Source organism: Macrotis lagotis, chromosome 1, assembly GCF_037893015.1.
Source record: "Macrotis lagotis isolate mMagLag1 chromosome 1, bilby.v1.9.chrom.fasta, whole genome shotgun sequence".
Classification (NCBI taxonomy): domain Eukaryota; kingdom Metazoa; phylum Chordata; class Mammalia; order Peramelemorphia; family Peramelidae; genus Macrotis; species Macrotis lagotis.
This window is the reverse complement of record NC_133658.1, coordinates 695,322,734-695,344,238: the sequence shown is the minus strand read 5'-3', so window position 1 is coordinate 695,344,238 and position 21,505 is coordinate 695,322,734. Positions and strand designations below refer to the sequence as shown.

The window sequence follows — 21,505 nt, the reverse complement described above, 5'->3', positions numbered from 1 at the left end:
TATGATGTAGGGAGAATTCTTGATCAGATATTCATCAAACTAGATGACCTAGGTGGTCCTTTGCTATAGAATCTGAGAATCTATAATTCTTTTATTTTTCTTTTGCTGGGCAACTTCTGATAACTTTTACCTAAAACCCTGATCACCTCTGAAAGTACCCTGCTTCAAAGGGTTGTTATGAAAATTCCTCTGTTAATGTTTAATGTTAAATAATTGCTTCATTTCATGTGGAATCAATTTAAAATTATAGTTACTCAGAGTGACCAGGTAGGTTTTAAAAACGCTCTTGCATATTTTTATCCAGTTCACAATTATCTATTCTATGGCATGCCTCCTTCAGTGTGGATATTTGAGAAAAGACCTGATAAACATAAGCACTATTTTCTTTTTATATTGTGAATAAAAAGGAACCTTTCAAAAACAAAGGAACAGAAAAAAAGATTGCATGTGAAACATAAAATTTTTATTATTAATTTAATAAACAAAAAATAGGAACATATAACTATAATTTTCTAGAAGAATTTGTTGGGTTTGGGGTTTTCACTATAGTTTAATATCTAAATGTTATTTCAGTGATGCTTGCACATTATTTCATGTACTGCTGTAATTCTACCTTTATGAGACATGTCACTATATTTTTTTAAAGAACCTTGCTTAGTTTTGTTGTATAAAAGCAAGTTAATAAACAAGATTTATTGCGAGACCATTTTTAATAGCCTTATATTCTAATCTTCAGATTTAGTTCATAGAAAATACTTGAATAGCCTAATGTGTGGGGTGGAACACAATCTCTTTTGTAGACAAGGAATGGCTACATGATCTTTTTATTTATAATCTGGAAAGTACAAGAAGGACTTTAGAACCTTTTAAAAAATTCAGTTTATTATAAAGGTTTCCACACTTTCCTTGGTGAGACATCCCTCTGGGAAATATTTCGTCAGTGGTCATGAGGTAATGCCCAACTTATCTTTTTCATAGGCTAAGCCATTTTTCTTGTGGGAAAGTCAAGGAGATTTTATTGTTTTTGCTATGTGTGTTTTCAATGTTATTTATGCATTTTAAATGTTTTTCCCCTTTAGTTATTGTGTAATGTAGAATTATAGAATTTTATGGCAGGATTGGATCTTTAGGGTCATCTAGTTCAACACTTTATTTCAAGGAAACTCAAAAGCTTAGAAACTTTAACTGAAAAGTCTCCAGGTTGCAGTTTGCAAGAGAGTGTGGATTAGAGTACAAGAATTCTGATTTCAGTATTTTTTTCTATGACAATGAATTACCTCCTTAAAAAAATCAGCTCAGTCCTTTAAAATAGAAACTAACCAGTCACCTAATATCTGTGCACTTTTTCAAATTCCTTTTTTGTGCATTCTTTCAAATATTGAGGCATAGTATTTGATAGTGTGTACTCATTTTTATTTTTGCAGATCTTTGAAGAAAATCCTTTTAGGGTCTGTAATTCTAAGATTGCTAAAGAAATTGATTAGTTTTTGTTTCTCAGAAATTTCAGAAAAAAATTTCCATGGAGTAGGAATCTACTTTTAAAAATATAAAAGATTATTTAATATTCCGTATATGTTTTTATGACCTGTAGTGAAAAAAGATATAAAAAGATATATTTTACACACACACACACACACACACACACACACACACACACACATATACTGTAGGCACAAATGTCTTTTTAGCTCTTATTGCTGTAGTTTGAAATTTGCCTAGGAGTACTGATTATATGAATAGCAAACAGAGGGGCAGTTCTGTTTAAGATGAGGAATAAAAGGATAGGGATTCATTCTTGCAGCAAAAGGAAATAAGAAGGCATTCTTCAAGCCTTTATCTTTTTTCTTGTTTATCTCTATATCTACATCATCAATTGTCTGCTGAATATCTATGCTCAATGTCCTTGGGTACCTCAAATTCACTATCTTTGCTGAAAAATCCATCCCTTGGGGTGGCTAAGTGGCCCAGTACATAGAGCACCACTTAACCCTATTTGCCTTGCAAAAAAACTTTAAAAAATCCTCTCTCATCACACCCAGTTTGGATCAATGTATAACATGGAAACAAAGTAAAGACTGACAGAGTGCTTTCCATGGGGGGGGGGGGAAGCAAGATTGGGGGGGAAATTGTAAAACTCAGATAATATCATTAATAAAAATAAATTTAAAAAACTTTTAAAAAAAAGAAAAAAGAAAAATTCATCCCTCTTCTTAAATTTTCCTATCTCGGTGGAGTACATCACTACATTTCAAGTCACCCTTGACTCACCCTCAATATCCAGTTGCCAAATCTTGTGAATTCTACCATTCCAACTGTCTCCTTTCTACCACTCTTTTTGAAGCACTCATGACCACACACTTATTTTATTGCAATAATGTCCTATTTGGTCCCCCTGACTCCAGGATCTTCCCTTCATAGTAATCAAATACTTCATTTAGTATGTGCATAGTACTTCGTTAGGTGTTGGGAATACAAAAGCAAAAACAAAATAGTCTCTGTTCAAGGAACTTTCATCTTCCACATAATTGCCAAATCTATGATTTCTTTTTTAAAAAAGAAATCATTTTTGTAAGGCAATGGGATTAAGTGACTTGCCCAAGGTCACACAGCCAAGTAAGTATTAAGTGTCTGAGCTGGATTTGAACCCAGATCCTCCTGACTCCAGGACCAGTGCTTTATTCTCTGTGCCACCTAGCTGCTCCCCAAATCTGTGATTTCTCAAGTATGGTATGAGTATGCCATGCTCCTATTAGAGAGACTTCAATGTTTTCAATTGTTTCTAGGATCAGATTTCTCTTTTGGACATTTAATGTCCTGATTCACAATCTAGTTCTAACCTGTCTCTCTAAACGTATTTCTTGGTATTCGCCCTCATGCTATCTATGTTCTGCCTGTACTTGTCTTACACATCATGTTCCATGTCCCATCTCTGTGAGTTCAGGGTGTCTCCGATACCTGGAATATTTCACCTTTTCATCACCGCCTCTTAAGACCTCTCACTCAGGTCTTCCTAATCATTTTTGTGCGTCAGAGATCCATTTGATTGTCTGGTTAAGGGACTTCTCAGAATAATGTTTTTAAATTGGATGTCAGCTCACTCTATACTATGTCATACTGCCTTTGGTATCCTAATAATATGTTAAGGACATTTGTAAGAATTTGCAAGTTCTAATGTGTTAAGGAAATTTATAGGAATTTGTAAGACTTTGTCCCTATCTGATTATTTTCCAGAACCTTCTTGTCTAGGAGGAGTCAGGATTAGTATTTTAATAAAAATTTCAGATTCATTATTCTCACATTTATGCCCCTTTAAGTTTTAAAGTGATGCCATGCTAAAATTATATGTGTTTTATATGCATATTATAATACATATGTGTGTATAAATATATATGCATGCATTTATATATGTCTGTATATTTATTTAAGTTTTCATTTGTGGAAGGATGAATTTGAACAAGGTAAACCAAAGAGTTATAGGCACATAAAAAAAATTCCATCTGTCCTGACCTAATACTGTAGTTTTTCTAGATGTATTTTCTGTTTTACAAATGTAAAATGTGATTTAATATAATGATTTATTTGGAGCTACAGAGAATTAGTGTCTGATCCGGGAACAGAGTTTAAGGCTGTTTTGTACACCCTCAGGTTGTTGAACCACATCCTTTCATGGATGCTAAGTGCTTAATCACAAAAGGAAGTGTAAATGTTGGATTAGAAAACCCTGGGGTACTGTGTGGAGAAGAGATATTGTGGGAAAGAAGGGAAAATGAAATAACTAGCAGGGGGAAAAGAAAATGTTATGAATAAAACATTGAACCCTTTATGTAGAAAATGTGTTTTTTAACCAATGCTCAGTATCTAACATTTCTCTGGCAGGAAGTTACTCTGATTCATATAGTACACAGTGTTGTGTATTGTGAAATATATTTAATTAACCCAAAGTAATATACTATTACCTTTTTACAGGTGGCGATTTACATTTTACCTTTATGTGTTTACCTATGGAATCCGGTTCTTAAAGAAGGTAGGAATATCAAGTTACTTCTTTTTGCTTATAAAGATGTACTTGAGGGCCAAGCTGTGCTGGGAAATGGCATTTTTTAAGTCAGTAAAATTTTATTTATAAGCAAATAACTTTAGAAAATGCTAGATAATTTGTCCTTCCCAATAAACTCTATTAACTCTGTAAATAAAATTTTTGAAACAGATTTTAAGGTAAAATATATTACTAGATAATGTCTCTTTCTCATGACAATTTATTACTTAAAGAGATTGTGACGGCCATATAAATATTTTCTGATTATTTAAGTGTTTGGTTGTTTTCCTATCATACAACAGACAGTATACATCAGCATGTGCAAATAGCTCTTATTTCTGTTGTCTCCATTAGGAATTAACATTAGTTTCTTGAATTCTTAGCAAAGAGTAATAGCTAGTTAAAAAAAAAAGAAATCTATGGTGCTTCCTTCCACATATTGAGTTTGCCCCTGGTTTGTCTTGTTATGATCTGCGTTCAAGTCCTATTTATCTGTGAAAGTCATTTGTTGATATTATAATAAAAATGTTCAATCAGAAATTCAATGATTGGTTTAATTATGAGGTAGTGAGATTGCCTAAACAAAGATTTCACAAGAGACATAGTCTTTCCATATTCATTTTGTTAGTAGAGTGTTCCTGGTCTTTCTTCTAAAAATTTTAAGTTCATTTAAACAGTACTAAAATCTTGAGCTTTGATATTGGATAACCAAAAATCAGTTTGAAAGAGTTCACAATGTGAAGTTCTAAAGTGAAGAAATGTTAACATCATATATGTGTGTGTATAATATGTATATATAAATATGAATACATTCATGTATATATGCATTCATGCATGCGTATGGACTGCATACACACACACACACACACACACACACACACACACACACATTTTTGGATGGATAGATACTACTTCATCCCTTCAAATATTCTCAGCATACTCAATACCATCTTCACTTGATTAATTGCCTTTTAAATGTTTGTGTAAACCTAATATTCTAAATAGATTTCCTAATATTGAAATCTAGAAGTATCTGGTGCTTTTGACTTCTGTCCAGTTGAAAATCCTGTATGAAACACTGGTTGAAATTTTCCATTTTCACTGTTTGGTACGGAAATTTTCCTCTAGAAATTTTCTTTTTCAATGTGAGTTTTTTTTTTTTGGTCTCTAATAATTTTAATAGGAATCATGATATAGTGAGTAGAGAGAATGTCCAGACTCTGTGACCCTGAACAAATCACAGCAGCAAGTTGCTTAGCATAGTGCATGGAAAATAGTAGGCATTTAATAAAAGCATACTGATTGATTGATTAACTCAGAGGATCAAGGTGCTCTGACTAGAAATTCAGTGTTGTTTTCCTTGCAGTCAATTGACCTATTTTCACTAAATTCTTACTGAAATTTACTACTTTCTTCAATTATTAATTTTTTAAAAATCTGAAAAAGAGCTCTGTTGAATGTCAAAAGTGTCTGAATCAAAAATGGTGCAGAATCTCTGGTCTAGAAAGAAGGGCTGTAGGACAAACAACTTTAGTATTTTGGGAGGGGCAATAGGAAGGGATTATGTTCTGGTTTCAATTTATATAAGTAATCTGCTACAGGAATATTAGATTCTATAAGAAAGATAAAAGATTGTGGCTGATGGTAGAAAAGGTGGGGGAAGGGGGCAGGGGGCATATGCCTAGAGGTTTTGTTTTATTTTTGCCACTTATGAAGCACTTTTGAGAGCAGAGGGTCTTAACTTGGGGTTCATGAACTTATTTAATATTTAGATGATTGCATTTCATTAGAATTAGTAATAGTTTCCTTTAAAATTTCTTTGTTCTTTTTCTTATGCATTTGAAGCATTATTTTGGGAAGGGATCTGTATACTTCAGTATACTCACACTCTATACACTTAGCCATCTTCCATGGAGAGTTTAAGGCACAAGAAGACATTGGAATTTTCCTCTGAAACATTATGTTCCTAAACAAACTGAAAAGAATGAAAAATATTTTCTTCCAACTTTTCTAAGTGATCCTGAGCTAAGTGATCTAGTATTGGGCAAGAAAATTGGTCTTTCTTCTTCGTGGTGAATCTCCCAACATTATCTGCTAATTCTCTCATTTCCTTCCTTCTCTTTCTGTCTCTCTCTCTCCCCTTGTCTGACTCTTGATCTGTCTATTGCCCATTGTTTCTCCCTTTCTTCTTCCTCCATGTCTCTCTTTCTCTTCTTTTTTTGAGGCTAGGCAAAACTAAACCAAAAGCCAAGCCAAAAGAAGCCATTTTGCAATATTATTCAATTTCCTATGTTATTAATTAATGTAAGTGAAATAGAAGAATAGAGATGAATCCATTTAGGATAAAAGTAAATCTAAAACATGAAGTATTACTATGATTATTTAATTATTAATAATATCTATTTTCATCTTTTTTCTTTTCTTGATATCTTCTAAGATACATCCCCCGTCTTGGGGTTAGTTATCTCTTGGGCTTAAATCTTAGTCATAAAATGTAATTGGTACTAGAAAGGTTTGAAAAAAAGTAAGATTCATGTAAATGAATTTAGCATAATTTAACAATAATGGTTAAAATAATACAACTGTTGTCACACATGCCATGGTTTATTTACAGAATACTTGATGGAACATTCTTGATAGAAATTTTTAATGCTATTTGTGATGGAATAATTGGACATTTTTCCTTATGTCAGCAAAATGTATTATTTATGAAAACAAAAACCCAAAAGAGAAAGGGTTTATTATAAAGGAAATATCAGAAATGATTAATTCAAACTCAAAATTCAAGTTCAACATTTGTCTCTGTGGCCCTAGTTTCCCTCTTTTCTTATCCATTTTCCTCATAGCTGCCAAACTCATACTTACAGACTAGGTATTGTTATTCAGTCATGTCTGACTCTTGTGACTCCATTTGAGATTTTCTTGGCAAAGATATTGGAACAGTTTGGCATTTCCTTCTCTAGCTTACTTTACAGATGAGGAAACTGAGGCAAACTCTTAAATGATTTATGCAGGATCCCATAGCTAGTAAGTATCTGAGACTGGATTTTAACTCAAGCCTTCCTGGTTCCAAATCCAGTGCTCTATCTATTGCACCACCTACCAAGGTCTGGCCATGAAATTTTACATCTTAAGGAGCTCCTGCAGGTCCATCTTGCCTTTAATATAAAATAAAAACTCCTCCACTTGACACCTAAAGTCTTTTAATCTCTCTTTCCAGTCTTATCACATATCACTCCTCACAGTCTCTGCCTTCTAGGAATGTTCTCCTTTTTTCATTTTCAATTCATGGAATTCTTAGCTTTTTAAAAAAACACAACTTGGGTGTCACATCTTACAGAAGAAGCCTTTCCTCTTCCCCAAAATGGCTAGTGCTTCTGATCTTATTTTGTATGAATTATGCATACAAACTTTCTTTGATTATAAACTATAGAACATTTACTGATTTGGGTTTGAAAGAATTTCAAAGAAGTAAGAGATTTGTACTAAAAAGTAAATACATACCCATATTCATCACACACACACACATAGGAATATTATATTTCTCTATGTGTATTGCCCTTTCTTTCTGACCTTAAAATTCAATCTTTTTTTTTTTTTTTTGCAAGGCAAATGGGGTTAAGTGGCTTTTCCAAGGCCACACAGCTAGGTAATTATTAAGTGTCTGAGACCAGATTTGAACCCAGGTACTCCTGACTCCAGGGCCAGTGCTTTATCCACTGCGCCACCTAGCCGCCCCCAAAATGTAATCTTCTTGAAAGGAATTATTTTTTGTCTTGTATTCTCAGAGTCTAGCAGAGTCTAGAATAGGTCCTCAGTAAATATCAACCACTTTCTATGTACAAAAATCTGTGCAAAGATCTGAGAATATAGAGGCAAAATGAGATAGTCCTTACCCTTAAGGAGCTTCTAATTTGATGAAGGATAAGTGGATTCATAAATAACTGTGAAATAAGATGGAATATGACAAGTATAAAGATGTCCAGAGTGCTATAAGAAATTTGAAGAAGGGAGAGATCATTTTATGACTAGAGGAATTTTCAGAATAGTTTGAGAGCTCTTGAAAAATATGGTTAGGACTATTCTGAAATTGTTTAGATATGATCCTGCCTTCATGTTTTTTCCCCCTCAAGCAAAGTAGATAATTTCACATGAGTCCTGAGTAGTAGGTAGTTTTTGAATCAGAGATTCTTAACTTTATTTTTAGTCATGTTTAGTCATGAAACCTATGGAACCCTTTTCAGAATAATGTTTTTAAGTGAATAGATTGAAATGATAGGGTTACAACAAAACCTAAATATATTGAAATATGGTTATCAAATTTTTTTAAGTTTTCAGACCCCAAGTTCAGAAATTCTGACCTAAAGTAGATATATACTATTTCTCCCTACCTTTGCTATGTTCGAAAAGTATAGGCTGTCTAACAGAAATTTGAACCAATTGTTGATTGTCTTCTGAAGTATTGAAGGAAGGGGAATGAACTTATAAGTTTCTATCAGTTTTGGTATTTTTTTTAAAAATTCACTTAAAAATTTACATCTGTTTCAAATCTATCAATGTTATCTGTTGCTTCCTTTGGGCTCTGACATATTTGGCATAGAATGGATACACATTAGAGATTATCAATTTTTTTTGTGTTTGAATCATTTTAATATTAAAACAAAAAACTCAGCTACATATCAACATATAAGACTTGCCAAGTATATTTAGATATTCAGTATGCAAGTAAGCATTCTTTATACTTCTTCAGTTAAAAATTATTCTCATCTCTGAAAGTAAATTAAATCCTTATGTTTTAAAATACAGCCATATTTGTACTGTAAATGTCAATAGTATGTTTGACTCTTTCACTATATTGATGGATTCATGACCTCACCTGTGTTAAAAATTATTTCATTGGTACAAATAAGAATTCATTCATGCCTTCATATTCTGCATATTAAAAATTGCATTGATTTTCTGAACTAAGTCAAAAGACCCACTTTACTATGTAATTCATTGGCAAGATGAGTATTCTGTCTGACCTCTAGACACATAAAGTATATTCTGATGAGTAGAAATGATTTCCAGAGGTACATGACAGCAAACAGACAAAAACCATATTTAGTATGTATGTATATATGTGAATCTTAGCTACTGAAGCTGGAGAATCCAAAGGAATAGGATGGGAATAGGAAAATGGTTAGGGTAATGTTTTCAATAAATCTACTGAGAAGGGGCAAAACTCCTCCCACTAGAGTAATAAGAAATGATATAGCAATTCAAAGATAAGCTTACCTGAACTTTTTTTTTATGTCAACAAAATGACTCTAATCCCTTGATTATAATAATTGTAAAAGAAGCTCTTTTTTCTAAATGCATAGCAATATATTTGTTTTGTGAAATAGTCACAGGGTGAACTTTGATCAATGTTTTCTCAAATCAGTGCCAAGATACAGAAAATTTTAGAGTTGGAATAGGCTTTAGGGGTGAGGGTAGGGACTGCCAGTCCAACCTACATATTTGAACAATAAGAATCCATGATAAATTATACCAACAAGTGGTAATCCAGTCTTTGTTTAAATTTCTTCAAGTGAGTAGAACTTAAACCATTACCTCCTGAAACAGACCATTCTATTTTTTAGAAAAGTTCTAATTTTCCTTGCTAGAAGATGAAGTCTTCTTCTCTACTAGGAACATACATTCCTCTTAGTTCTGTCCTGAGGCCAATGAGAGTGAGTCTTAATGCTCTGCAAGACAGCCAAAAATCACCTGCTGGGATATGCTGTAATCTTGTGTCGTCATTATCATAATAGCTGTCATGGCCTGATTTAGCTCCTTCCCAAGCCAAAAGCCCTGTGTTCTTTCATTTGATCCCCCTAAGACATGATCTTATGGATCTTCATCAACTTGATCAACCTCTCTTCTAACTTATCTTTCAGCTTATCCTTTCCTAAACTGTGGTGCCTAGTACCAAACATATAATATATAATTTAAGTTGACTTATAACATTATGTAAAATATTAATAATATATAATGAGTTGCCTTATTATAGTCCATTGAAACCCCCAGTGTTTTTCTAATTTATTAGTTTTTCATGCCTCTCCCACTTTTTTACTTGTGAAGTTGATTTCTGAATATAAATATAAATATTTATATTAATCCCTGTGAAATTTCATTTTATTCAACTTAATCTGTCATTTTTGTCCAGTTGAGATATAATTGAATTCTACTTTTGTTATTCAATATTTTCATTCTTTTCCCAAACTTTTTGCCATTTGCAAATTAGTTGAACTTGGCATATATGTCACATCAAAATCATTGATCATTATATCATATACATTAATTAAACAAGTCTGTCTATGCCATTTTAGAGATTAGCAATAGAGAATGCGTATATTCTAAGAGCATGATTTGGTTTAGAAAATTTTTTTTTCAGAGAATGATGGAGCCTGCTTATTTGGGTGATCTGATTCTGAGAATGAGGTGTTAATCCTAATTCACTTTTTGCTTTATTATTATTATTATTATTATTATTATTATTATTATTATTATTATTATTATTATTATTACATAAACCCTGTCCCAAACCATGTTGTTGGCTTTACTTTCTCTCATCATATAATATTTATATTCCAGGTTTATATTTTAAATAATATTCCATAATGCCATGGAAACAAGATTTTTTTAAAAAAATCTTTTCTGCAGTGAGAGGAAAAATGAGATCAAACTAGATTTTGGAAGGCTATCCACATCTTGAATGAGTCTTTCATTTTAAAAATTTATTATGTAAGTGTTTAGATATTTTATTTCTTTAGGAAATAAAGTACTTCTGTGGTATTTGTTCTCACCTTTGCTTACTAAATGGCCCTTTATTTCACAACTATATCTGGTAATTTTGAAAACCATGCTATTTATTGACTACAATGAATGCTGAGCTTTTAGAGTTCAGGTAAAACAATGAACTATTATTTGATGTCTTCAGAAATCTCTAGGACATTTTTGTTAAGGAAAACAAGTAAAAAAAGGCCAGAAAATTAAGTAACTTATTAAATAATTTGTTATTTATAATTAGAACAAAAGTTCACCCTGATTTTTGAAAAAAAAATTCCTAGCTAATTGTTTTGTCTAAAACATCATTTAGACCTCAGATAAGAGATAGCTTCTACTGGTGATTTGATTCTTCTGGAATTAATGCAAATATGAGTCATATAACCTATTGAGACCTTGGTATCAAAATGTAGAACAGCTGACAGCTCTAGGCTCTCTTACCCACTCAGCTTTAATAGCTTTGAAACCACTTGAAGAATATTGGCATACTCTGTACTGATATGATTTTGCAGTAGCTTCCTAGACCTTTGAGAGTTAAATTTTCTTCACAAATAGAAATTATTTATGGTAACTTCAGAAAGTTCTTACACCTCTTGCCTTATCCAAAAATCTTCTTTTCCCTCTTTGCCTTATTCTTTGTTTATCCAGATGTGTACTTTTTCAAAGTTTCTGACACTTCTTCCTCCAGATTTTTCTTTTTTTCATTTCTAACTCCCAATTAACCCATTCTCCTTTTGGATCTTACTGCAGCTGAGCTTCTATTGAGAGGACCACGGGAAACTCAAATGATTTACCAAGAGTCACTATTGTAAAGGAAAGAATATTGAATCCAGAGGAAAGATTAGGGTTTTAGTACTGCTTCTTCTACTAACAATACTGGACTTTACTATTCCTTATATTTTTGGTTCAGATCTAGGAGTTTATCCATATAGGAAACTTATCTTGGGTAAAGTCCCTCTGCTGGTGCAATTTCAGAATTCATCTATTACTCCAAGTCTGAGAAAGGTGCTTGTGGTCACTAAGAAGTTTTGATGTTCATAGCCACATGGGAAGTACATGTCAGGAACAGGATTTGAACTCAGATCATTGCAGTGCTGGGACCAGATTTCTACTAACCTAATTTGCTATTCTGGTTACTTTATAAAAAGAAACTAGTTTTGTTTTTGTGATTTGGAGACAAATGCATTCGTTTTTAATGGCCCTACTAAAAGTCCTGTCATAGAGTTATTCACTTTATGTTCTTCCAAATGTTGGAGGGCCCCTGAATTAAGTGGAGACAAGAATCTATTTTATCCAGAAGTTGAAATATTTTAGAACCCCACTAATAAATAATCTCCTAATTTGGGAAGTAGGTATTAAAAACATTTTTCTGTGATATAAATTCCACAAAGTAGTATTTATTCTTCCTTTCTCAACATATAGCATCTTATCCAATGACATTTCTCAGTTCATAAAGAATAACTAAATTTAGGAATGAAGTAATGGAAATCACTCAGATTCTCCAAATTTAAAAAAAAAGAATCTTTAATTTTTCGCATTATTTCAAAAACCTCTGGCAGTTACCTGTTGCCAAAAGGCAATTTTACAAATGATTTGAAGTTGTAACATGTTGTTTGGGGAAATGCAGAAGTTTTGTTTTTGCATGGGTAAAATTTTCTCTAAGAGTATTAGCAGACCTTTCCCCTAAATTTTCTCTAAAGTACAGAATCTACTGGAACAGTAACAGTTGTAGCTTTTCCCAAGAAAAGGAGACAGGAACGTTTGAGCCCCTTACTACACAGAGAAAGATTGAGTTGGATTGTATAAGGGTGTAACTTGTGTTCTTTCTCAGGTACAACTGCAAACTATTGCATTTCAGAGCAAAATATGTCCTTGAGTTATAATAGTGTCTCTGCTTTCAATTCTTTATCGACCCTTGAGTCTTATCTTTTCAACACAGGTAATGAAAATGCCAACTTTGCAGAAAGTTTAGAGCTTAATGTAGGGGGGGGGAAACCTCCTATTTCAAAGGCTGCCAGAATGACACATTCATTTACATATTCTTCTTGTTCCTGGAAGAAAGTTTACCTTAAGGCATGGGTTTGCACAATTTGTAGTGTTCAACTGGGAGAAAAGAAGAAAGGAATCAAGCATTTATTGTTAATTTATTAAGAGATTCCAGACACTGATAAGGGTTTTCTAAATATCATATATGATCCTCATAGCAACCCTGTTGACTTGGTGCAATTATTATCTCCATTACTGAAGCAATTAGAGTATAGATGACTTATCCAGGGACATATAGCTATAAGTTTCTGAGGTCAAATTTGAACTCAGGTCTTTCTGACTCCACATTCAGAACCCTTTGCGCTGTATCACCTAGATCTCTGTAAGAAAAGCATTAGGACAAAAATCAGTCTTCATTAATATACCAGAGTAAACCTGAATTTACAGGTTTCCTTTTGTTGGTAGTTGTGCTAGGGGCCTGGATTACATTAAAAATCTGTCTCCCTTGTCTCTTGAGAATATCAAAACCATTAATTCATTGAAGTGATAATGCAATTAGGCATGAAGTATTGATGAATATCAGAACATTGATTGACTGCAGACTAATCCGTTAGCACATCACTTAACAATAGTTTATGTAATACAATATTGAAAGTTTCATTTTAATCTGTTAGGGTTTTTAAATAATTATATAGGTATTTAATAAGTTTCTTCCCCCCCCCAGTTTTTAACATTTTTATTTAAAATTTGGAGTTCTGAATACTATCCCTCCTTTCTTCACTCTCTCCCCTTCCCTCACCCTGAGACAATAAGCAGTCAGATATAGGTCAAACATGTGCAATTATGTAAAACATTTCCATATTAGTCATTTTGTACAAGAAGACTCGAATAAAAGAAAAAATGAAAGAAAGAAAGCAAAAAATAGCATGCTTCAGTATGCATTCAATCAATATCAGTTCTTCCTCTGGAGCCATATAGTATGCTTCATCACCAATCCTTTGAGATTGTCATGGATCATTGAATTGCTGAGAGTAGCTAAGTCATTCACTGTCCTTCCTTGAGCAATATTGCTGGTACTGTGTACAATATTCTTCTGGTTTATGTTTACTATACATTAGTTCATGTAAATCTTTCCAGGTTTTTTTTTTGAAATCCTGCTTTTTCATCTCTTATAACACAATAATATTCCTTTACAATAATATACCACAGCTTGTTTAATCATTCCTCAATTGATGGATATCCCTTTGATTTCCATTTCTTAGACTCTGTTAGATTTTTAATAAAGCATGCATGTTAATTGATTTAGCATCCAGTGATCAACACCCTCAAACAAAATTTTTTTAAAAATGCTCTCTTTGCAAACAATATCTTGAGAATAAGTGGTGAATTCTTTTATCATTCTGTATATGAATCTGATGTTCTTTCTTGGAGAAAAATATATAATGCTCTCCCAGTGGGATGTAGAGAACACATATTGCTTGATGGTATACAAAGACAAGCTCTCCAATATGAGTAGCACATGTTCTGATTACCAACTACTTCCTGGGTCTCCAGAGAAGTTCTGATTCAGGCAGTTTCATGTGAGCATGAATTCTTTGTCTTCTATTTTTTTATTTCATTTCCTTTTTCCTGCATAAATGTCCATAAGAGTTGTTCTGCTTCTCAATGATGGTTATTGTCATGATGACTCCAGATTTGTCGTCTGTGGCAGGGCAGTTCCCTCACACTGAAGGTAGCCACTTCAGAAGGCAGAGAAGGCAAGTTAGGTCTTGCATGTTGTGTGAATCATGAAAACATATACAATTATGTCTTTTTGAACTAGCAACTTCTCAGGGACTGCAGCAGTTAAGTGGTACATTGGATAGAGCGCTGGCCCTGGAGTAAAGAGGACCTAAGTTCAAATCTCATCTCATCTCAGACACTCCACTAGCTGTGTGATTTTGGGCAAATCATTTAATCCTCATTGCCTTGGATCCAGGGCTATCTCCAGTTGTCCTGATTTATATCTGGCCACTGCTGGTGACTTAGCATAGCACCTCCCCCTCACTCAAATCCAATTCATGTGCTTGTCTTGGCCTCCTGATGCTGTGATCTTCGAAAATGAAGGACAAAACATTACATTATCATAGAAAAGAGTGAGGCAAGTTAGTATCTGGATAGAAGATAAAAGAGGGAAGTAAAATTTGCAGGGAACAGTTTCCCCTCTCCTTCATCTGATAAAAGAGCCAAATTTCATATTTCCCATGTTCCTTTAATGGATAATATGATCTGAGTGGTTGTCATAGTGATTGTAACTGTGGAGAGCACTTGGTAGCTAGCTATGCAGTAAATGAACACGATCAACTCCCTGGGTAGTACACCATTAGGAGTTGTCACCTTTTCTCAGGAAGAGTGGCTTCTGCTTCCACTAGGGCTCCATGCAGAGATCATATTTTATCAGTGATTAGAGGACCAAGTGTCAACATCAGTATGAAGAGTAATTATGAAATAATGATCTGCCACAGGGTTTCTTTAGCAAGGTCATGGTGCTCAGCAATGACAGAGAAGTTAGGTTTGACCCCAGCTGTTCAGTTCTAATAGCAGGACATGACAAAAAAAATGCCTTGTGCCCTTTCTGAATTATTAACATATGAAGCATGAAGGAAGAAATAATATGATTTCATTTTGTTTTGATTAATTATTGCTGATTATTTACTTTCTTTTAGTCCCCAGATAAACCCATAAAGGAACAAAGGGATAAATGTTTCCACTGTTAATTATTTCAATGTCCTTATAATATAAAGTAGCAGCATGGATTAAAGAGCCAAGATTAAAAATATCACTAAATATACTGGGATGTAATGTTATTTTCATGATAATGCCCCATTGGCCTAATTTACAATGAGATGAGATTTAGGGACCTTGATAATGGAGGTCCTTTAATTCCATTCTGTGGGAAATAAGGGAGGGTGTCATTTTGGAAATTTGAATTCTCTACTCTTGTTCTTTTTATTCCTTTCTACCCCCCTTCTGCATTTTTCTTCCTTGTTTCTTCATTCTAATTGATATATGAAGCTATTATTAATCTTTTTTCTGCCTGTAAACCTCACCCTGCACTGACTTTTGTTGTCATTATCCAAACTCTGGTTAATAGCAGAAAGGGCTAGATCAGGATGTTCAAGACCCAGAAGTGAACAAATCTATCTTACTTTATCAGATGGAAATTCTGGAAAGGTCTAAGTCATGAGAAATAGCAGAAGGTCAAATAAATTAGGTAGCAGGTAGCACTTGGAAGTTTAGACAGCATGTTGGAGAACTTTGTTATTTGAGGGGGTTTAGATATGTGAGTTGAAGCATAGTATCATGGTGGCAGATGGTAGATGCTATGATGCTGAGGGTTAGGTCTCTAGTTCCTGGGAGGACTGATGAAAACAAGGCAGAATCTCATTCCTAGATTAACTGAAGTGAGGGTCCTGCTACTGGACCTAACATAAAACGTGGGTTCTAGAGCACAATGTGAGACCTTGGTCACAGGGAATAAGCTAGGGTTCAGTCACTAAGTAAGAACAAGATGAACAATAAATTGATTTATTATTGAACTATCTGAGCTATGGTCACATGGATCCTTCAATATTGAGAGTCTGGATTGAGGGGTGGATATGCCTCATGAGCTTCAATCAATAACCAATGTGAGTGAAGTGGACAGTCAGACTTAGATAATAATTTCATATCTTACTGGTTAATGCTAAACTGGTAGAAGCCATAATTATTGTGCACCACTATAAATTGCTAGACCATAAAAGCAGATCAAGCGGAAGAAACTAAAGTCCTTAGCCAAGGCTAAGCTTTTGATTTTTCTTGAACCTCTCATTTTCTATGACAGGCATAATTCCATTCAGTCCTTTTTTCATTGCCCTACTATCTCTCTTTTCTTCTCTTTGAAAGTCCCTTGTCCTCAGCTTCATTTCACAATGTAGGGGAATCTATGAACCTCACAGATAAGAACCAATTATGATGAATTATGAATTTCCCCACCAGTTCTTCCTAGATTCCACTTTCCCTTTACATCCTATCAATAATGATATAGTTTTTTTAAAAAAAATAACAATAATGTATGTATAAATTATTGAGACTTTGGGAGGTAATATAGAAATATAAGCTATTAATATTTAATAGTTATTTTGAGGTCTTCAGTTAGGATACCTTATCAGTTTAAATCAAATAACATGTTGGAAATTACTAAAACACAACTGATCATTTAGGTTTTTAATATTTAAACTGAAAATGGCAGAATAAAAAGGAACAAGTCATACCACCATTAATTTGATTGGTGTGGTCCTCTTTGACTGTTAGTAAAACAAAAACACAAACTGTAAAAAAAAAAAAAAAGTAACAATTTATATTATTTCCAAGGAGATTCCTTCCTTAGAACATGAAATATTTTTATTTTCACTCTTCTGCACCTTCAATTCCTACAATTGACCATATGTAACAAAATTGAGAAACTGGAAAAGGATGGCTTTTTAATTTAATCAACTGCAAGGCTTGATAAAATATGATTTAATATTGTTTTATTGAATCTTATAAGCTTTTCTAATGATATACTTTGAATTAACTCCAGAAAACATAATGAATACCATAGAGGAACTATTTTCTGACTTACCTTTTTAATTGATATTTTATTTTTCCAAATACATGTTATGAAGGTTTTTTTCTACATTCACACATATGCATGTGTATATTTTTAAGTTTTAAAATTTACTTCCACCTTCCCTTCTCACCCTGCCTCCCCTCAGCAGTGAACAGTCAAGTTAACCTTGTACACACATATTTCTGATAAACACTTTTACAGATTAGTCATTTTTGGTATGAGGAATTAGAATTGAGGGATAAGAGATAATTTTTATAAAATGTTCAACAGATTCTGAAGGTTTTTTGTTTTGATTTGTTTTAGTTTTTTCTTCTGAATGGGGATAGCATTATCCATAGCTGGTCTAATACAGTTGTCCTAGCTCTCTGAACTGCTGAGAGGAGGTACTTCCATCAAGGTTGATCATCTCACAATGTTGTCTTAATGTGAACATTGTTCTCTTGGTTCTGCTCAATTCACTCAGTATCAAATCCTGTAATCATTCCATATATCTCTAGAGTCTGACCATTTATGGTTTCTCATAGAACAATAATATTCCATAGTATTCATGTACCATAATTTGTTTAGCCATTCCTCAATTTCCAATTCTTTGCCACTACAAAAAGAGTTGCTAAGAACATTTTGGAATATATAAGACTTTTCCCATTTTTATGACTTCTTCTGCATATAAGTCTAGAATTGGAATTGTTGGATCAAAGGGAAAGAACAGTGTTATTGCTTTTTGGGCATAGTTTCATATTTCTCTCCATATTTCTCCACCAGCAATGCATCAGTGTCCCAGTCCTCCCACAACCTCTCCAACATTGATCATTTCCCTTTTTCTCATCTTAGCCAATCTAATAGGTGTGAGGTGATAACTCAAAGTTGTGATACTTTACATTTCTCTAATTGATAATTATTTGGGGCATTTTTTCACTTGATTAAATATAGCTTTATTTTCTTCAATTGAAAACTATCTGTCCATATCCTTTGACCATTTATCAATTGTAACTTCATAAATCTGATGCAATTCTCCATATATTTTAGAAATGAAACCTTTATCAGAACTCCTAGTTGTAAAGATTGTTTCCCAGATTTTTCTTTTCCTTCTAATTTTGGAAGCATTGATTTTATTAGTGTAAAATCTTTTTAATTTAATATGGTCAAAATCATTCATTTTGCAGTTTATAATGCACTGTATTTCTTGTTGGGTCATTTATTTGTCCCCTTTCTATAGATCTGATAGATAATTTCTTGTTCTATTAATTTATTATGGTGTTGCCCTTTATTTCTAAATCCTATACACATTTTGACTTTATTTTGGTATAGGGTATAAGATGTAAGTCTACGCCTGGTTTTTGACACACTATTTTCAGTTTTCCCAACAATTTTTGTCAACTATTGTGTTCTTATCCCAGAAGCCGTCTTTGGATTTGTCAGACAGGGGATTGCTATAGTTATTTACTGTGGTTTCTTTTGAGCCTGATCTAATCCACTGATCCATTACTCTATTTCTTAACCTGTACCAGGCAGTTTTCATGACTGCCATTTTATAGTAAAGTTTTAGATCTGGTAGAGCTAGGCCACCTTCCTTTACATTTTTTTCATGAGTACCCTTGCTATTCTTGATCTTTTGTTGTTCCAGATGAATTTTGCCACTATTTTTTTCTAGCTTGGTAAAATAGTTATTTAGTAGTTTGATTGGTATGGCACTGAATAAGTAATTTAATTTGGGTAGAATTGCCATTATTATTATATAAGCTCAACCTAAACATGAGCTATTGACATTTTTTCCAATTATTTAGATCTGACTTTATTTAGGTGAGAAGTGCTTTATAATTGTGTTCATTCAGTTGCTAGGTTTGTCTTGGGAAGTAGATTCCAAAGTATTTAATATTGTCTAGAGACACTTTAAATGGAATTTCTCTTTATATCTCTTGCTCTTGGCCTTTGTTTTTCATATATATAGAAATGCTGCTATTTTGCTAGATTTGTTAGTTGTTTCAAGGAGTTTTTTTAAAGATGATTTTCCCAGATTCTCTAAGTATACCATCATATCATCTGCAAAGAGTAAAAGTTTGATTCCCCATTGTCAACTTCTTCTTTTATTGCTAAAGCTAGCATTTCTAATATTATATTGAATAGTAATGATGATAGTGGACATCCTTGTTTCACACCTGATATAATTGGAAATGCTCTGAATTTATTCCCATTACATATAATATTTGTTGATGGTTTTAAGATAGATACTATTTATTATTTTAAGGAATACTTCATTTATCCCTAAACTTTCTAGTGTTTTTAATAGGAATGGATGTTGTATTTTATCAAATTCCATTTCAGCATCTATTGAGATATGATTTTTATTGATTTTGCTATTTATATGTTAAATTATGATGAATATTTTTCTAAGAATGAATCATCCTTGTCCACCTAGTATAAATCCTACCTGATTGTGGTATATTATCCTAGTAATAACTTACTGTAGTCCCATTGCTAAAATTTTATTTAAGATTTTTATAGCAATATTCATTTCATATAATTTTCTTGGGTTTGATTCTTCCTGGTTTAGGTATCAGCACCATGTTGGTGTCATAAAAAAGGAATTTGGTAGAACTTCTTTTCCTATTTTTTAAAAATAGTTTATGTAGAATTGGAATTAATTGCTCCTTAGATATTTCATAGAATTCACTTGTAAATTCTGGAGACTTTTTCTTAGGGTTTATTGATGGTCTTTTCAATTTCTTTTTCTGAATATTTTCCAACATACTTAATGATTTCAACTTAAATGTTTAGACTAAACTCATATGAATTTTTTCTTTCCTCTCCTAAATTGAGGCCTAGCTAAATTTAATATTTTACAATACCCTGAAAGCAAATAGTAAGATGTGTATTACTTCATGTGTTGACATATATATTGCTTCATGACAAAATATGTTTCTTCTAACATGGCTAATGGACATTTGTAGGGCAAGTTCTTTAGATGAGTTTTTTTCAGTAATAAAAATGAGTTTGACATGATCCAACAAAACTTTTGCCCTTGATACTAGAAATACTGTTTGCCAGATAACTAGTCTATTTCATCTTAGAGGTTTGACCTATGGTCATGGCTACAGGAAGGTTAATGGTAATGTAGGATGATGCTTTAGCATTGTCATTACTACCTTTTGGTAGAACCAGCTGATAAAAAACAGGTAAGTTAAAAATGCCAATTAAAAAATATATATTCATTCTTTATAGCTTGTTAGTGAATTCTCTAAATTTTTACTCACACATGATAAAAAGAACACAGCTACTTGAAACATGAAGTCTGTTAATTTTCAGTAGAGACTATGTGATAACATATATTGTTCAATAAAATTGCACTTATGGATCATTTTTATAAGCCATAATATAATATATAATATGATATGATATGATATAATATATAACATAATACATCATATAATATAATAATTTTATAATACTTACTTTCTATGTTTCTGGTAGATTAGTCTCGTGACATACTCTTGAGTGAAAAATCATTATAGTTAATGGGATTTTGGAGCCACTACCATTATCTTATGAAGTAAAAGAATGTTATCAAGAACAGAAATCATTCTACTACCTAGCAAGCTAATTATCTGTGACAACATCAATATTTTTTTAAAATTTGTTTGATTAGAAAGACACTTTAGTTACTAAATTAGCACAATTTAGTGTTCTGGTTTAAACAACTAGACATAGAAGAAATACACTGTAGATTATCAGCAAAGCCAAACTAATTCTGAAAATGTAACATAGAATTTTTGCCATCTGTGCTGCAACATTTTTTTAGATGTGCCTACTGTTTTGTGTTGCATTATTAGTATCACATTTGCATCAAAAGAGGTAATAGCTTATTTCTAATAGGTGTTGTAATTAGAGCAGTAAGAATCTGCTTTTTAAAATAGTTAAGGGTAAATAGGAAAAAAAAGGTTCTTTTAAGAAGCCAAATACCTTCTTGCTGAATAGTGAGAGCAAGAAAAAATGTCATGTCATGGCATATGAGTTATCAAAGTATGGTGCTCAAAGGAGCTGAGAAT

The 21,505-nt window shown here is 32.7% G+C and overlaps 1 protein-coding gene across 2 annotated transcripts in view; it reads left to right on the top strand.

The window, feature by feature from the left end:
* The window catches only part of CERS6 (ceramide synthase 6), a 334,583-nt gene that overhangs the window by 170,165 nt on the left and 142,913 nt on the right, over positions 1-21,505 (top strand). For both annotated transcript variants that reach the window (XM_074215783.1, XM_074215782.1), the window contains exon 4: positions 3,967-4,024. In XM_074215783.1, the coding sequence (XP_074071884.1) occupies positions 3,967-4,024 (58 nt within the window). The remainder of the gene's footprint in view (positions 1-3,966; positions 4,025-21,505) is intronic.